Source organism: Phalaenopsis equestris, unplaced genomic scaffold (genome assembly GCF_001263595.1).
Source record: "Phalaenopsis equestris unplaced genomic scaffold, ASM126359v1 Scaffold223477, whole genome shotgun sequence".
Classification (NCBI taxonomy): domain Eukaryota; kingdom Viridiplantae; phylum Streptophyta; class Magnoliopsida; order Asparagales; family Orchidaceae; genus Phalaenopsis; species Phalaenopsis equestris.
The window spans coordinates 3997-6984 of NW_018241594.1; the positions used below are offsets into that span (position 1 = coordinate 3997).

Below are 2988 nucleotides of genomic sequence, written 5' to 3' on the forward strand. Positions count from 1 at the left end.
GGAAAGAGTTCAGGGAGCTCGTTGGAGACATCACCGAGCTTCTTGGCCTGCCAAATGTCTCCGATTTTTTTCCGGTGATGGCGAGATTCGATTTGCAGGGGATACAGAGGAAGATGAAGGTTTTGTTGGAGAGATTTGATGGGATTTTTGCAAGAATTATAGAGATGAAGAGAGAAAAGAAGATGAAAGATGGGATGAACGAGGAAAAGAAGGATTTTTTGGATTACATGCTTATGTTAGAGGAGAAGGGAAGTGAGAGCAAGGAAACCTTCTCCATGACCCATATTAAGGCATTGCTCATGGTAATTTTTTTTTTCCTCTTTTGAAGTAATTTTAAAAAGAAATAGGTGCTGCTGAAATTAATCCAAATGATTTTTAAAATTACTTTTAGATTAATTTAATTTATATATTATTTTCATCTTTATATTTTGATTTTAGCATCATGATTTTTTTCTACTTATTTTCTAGGGGCTTTTATATACATAGCACACAAAACTTCATATTTATCTATCTTTTCATGCATAAGTAAAGTGCTATATGTGTAAAAATAAAATTTTGGGTGTGAGATGGGTAAATCCATAAAAATTGAGTTTTATGAATGTAATTTTCCTATTTTTTATTCCTGTAGTGTATTATGTTCTATTATTGTGCATTTGACTTCAATTAATTATAACTTGTAACATATATAAAAACAAATCTCACATGGGAGGGTTGAGGGCCTAGTAAATTATATTCTTGATAATATAGATTTATAAAAAAATTTATTTTTTATTTAACTTTAGATGTGACTTTCTCAACTAAGAAGTGCGCGCGCGCGCGTGCGCGTGCGTGTGTGTGTGTATGTGAGGCTATTAGACGATGAGACTATTAGACGATCTCCACCCATACCCATGTATTCTAAATATTCGAGTACCACACCCTACGCACGGGGAGATTCTAACCTGTGACCTGAGGGGACTTACAACCATCAGAGAGGTTGCTTTTCAGAGAGGCTGTTTTTCCAACAAGTCATGGTACGCCACACACACGCACATACACATATATATCGTTTTCCCTTTTAGAGTTGTATCCAAGGGTTCAAGTTGCACTCCAGTTGTACCTCACTTTTGAAATGATGATTAACCTTCATTCCCCATCCTTCCCGCATCATTCCTCTCCTCCTTTCCTTGTTGTCATCGCCCAGAACTGTCATTTCCTATTGTTCCAGCTCTCCAATCTTATTGATGCTACCTAGAACAGCCAGGACTTAGATGTTTTCCCATTATTCCACCACTATCAGCTCCAATTCCCTACGTGATGTCTCCCATGATAACAAGGAATTGTTGTCTTCCTATTGTTTCACTCCAAACAATTCTTATATATTTACCTTTGTAACACAAATCTTTAACACCATATAAAAAACATCACTAGTATAAATTTTGTAAAATAGAAGAACACCTTTAAATACATAACAACAGAGTGTTATGGATCAAACTTTAGGTGTTAAATATGTAAATATAAAGGAATTGTGCGGTATCTATATGTAAATTTCCTAGCATTTACATACAAACGACCTAGTTCCTATATATTTACATATTTATCCTTAAGCTTTACCTCAAATCTTTCGCATTACATGAAAGAATACTTTTTTTTTTTTACTTTTAAAAAGCTAAATATACATTTTCATGCACAAGTAAAGCTGTGTTTGCAAAAATGCACAAGTAACACTAAACATATGTGAATTTATTTTTTCAACTTGATATATTAAATTGTGATAGTTATAAGAAAGTTATTGTCTGATTTTTTAGAGAAAAAATATATTTTTTTTTAAATTTTACCGCAGCTCTATAAAAAAACTGCAACAATTTCAAATAAATCTCAAGTTGTCATACATGTGAAGATTGAAGTTTATATGTTAGATGTGTAAATGCATGGAAATTGAGTGGTGTGTGTGTGTACTTAATTCTTCTAAATGCAGGATATGGTGGTAGGGGGGACTGAAACAAGTTCAAACACCATAGAATTCGCCATGGCTGAAATGCTAAACAAACCAGAAACGATCAAAGAAGCACAGAAAGAGCTGGAGAGAGTAGTAGGCAGAGACAACGAAGTAGAAGAATCGCACTTACCCCATCTCCACTACCTCAACACGATCATCAAAGAAGTTCTCAGGCTTCACCCCGCCCTGCCCCTCTTAGTTCCGCACTGCCCAAGCTCGCCGTCCGCCGTCGGGGGCTTCGCCGTGCCGAAGGGAAGCCGAGTGTTCATCAATGTGTGGGCGATTCACAGAGACGAAACGCTGTGGAAGGATCCGTTGGAATTTAAGCCTGAGAGGTGGAATTGCGGGGGCGACGCAGCTGAAGGGGAGTTCTGCTACTTGCCCTTTGGATCCGGGAGAAGAATTTGTGCGGGGATTTTAATGGCGGAGAGGATGGTTTCGTACGCTCTGGCTTCGCTTCTCCATTATTTTGATTGGGAGTTGCCTCATGGAGCATTAGGGATTGATGTATCGGAGAAGTTTGGGATTGTTTTGAAGAAGGCGGAGCCCCTCGTTGTAAAGCCCGTCCTGAGGGTCTCCAATTTGGAGCTGTTTTGTTAAAAGTTGGAAGTATAATTTCGGAGGAATTATCTCTGCATGCGGTGGCTGAGCCGGACCGTATATCATGGTGATCTACGGTCAGGAGTATTTTCATTTTTTTTTTTAAAATAGGTGGGGCTCACCGAAATACATCGGGACCGTAGATCAGGTGATTTACGGTCCGGATCGGACACCGCACGCAATGGAATAATTTTTCATAATTTGGAGGCTGTTATGGCAATGTATGATATTTAAGTGAGTTATTTCGTATTGCTGAAAATCAATGTAACGTAAAATAAATGCATTGGAGTAATATATTATTGTTAAAATATTTTATAAGAGTTTGCGAGAAATGAAAATTATGTCTTTCCAAGTTGTGTTTGCTCCGGGGCAAAAGGCGACTGCCTGTGATAGTGCCCAGCGGCGGGCCG

At 38.0% G+C, this 2988-nt stretch overlaps 1 protein-coding gene across 1 annotated transcript; it reads left to right on the top strand.

The window, feature by feature from the left end:
- Positions 1–6: 6 nt before the first annotated feature.
- LOC110037687 (geraniol 8-hydroxylase-like) lies at positions 7–2646 on the top strand (the record flags this gene model as incomplete). The annotated part of the gene is made up of 2 exons (XM_020742390.1): positions 7–302; positions 1958–2646. Coding segments are annotated over 2 exons (917 nt in total), but the record flags the coding sequence as incomplete, so codon positions are not given.
- Positions 2647–2988: the final 342 nt, after the last annotated feature.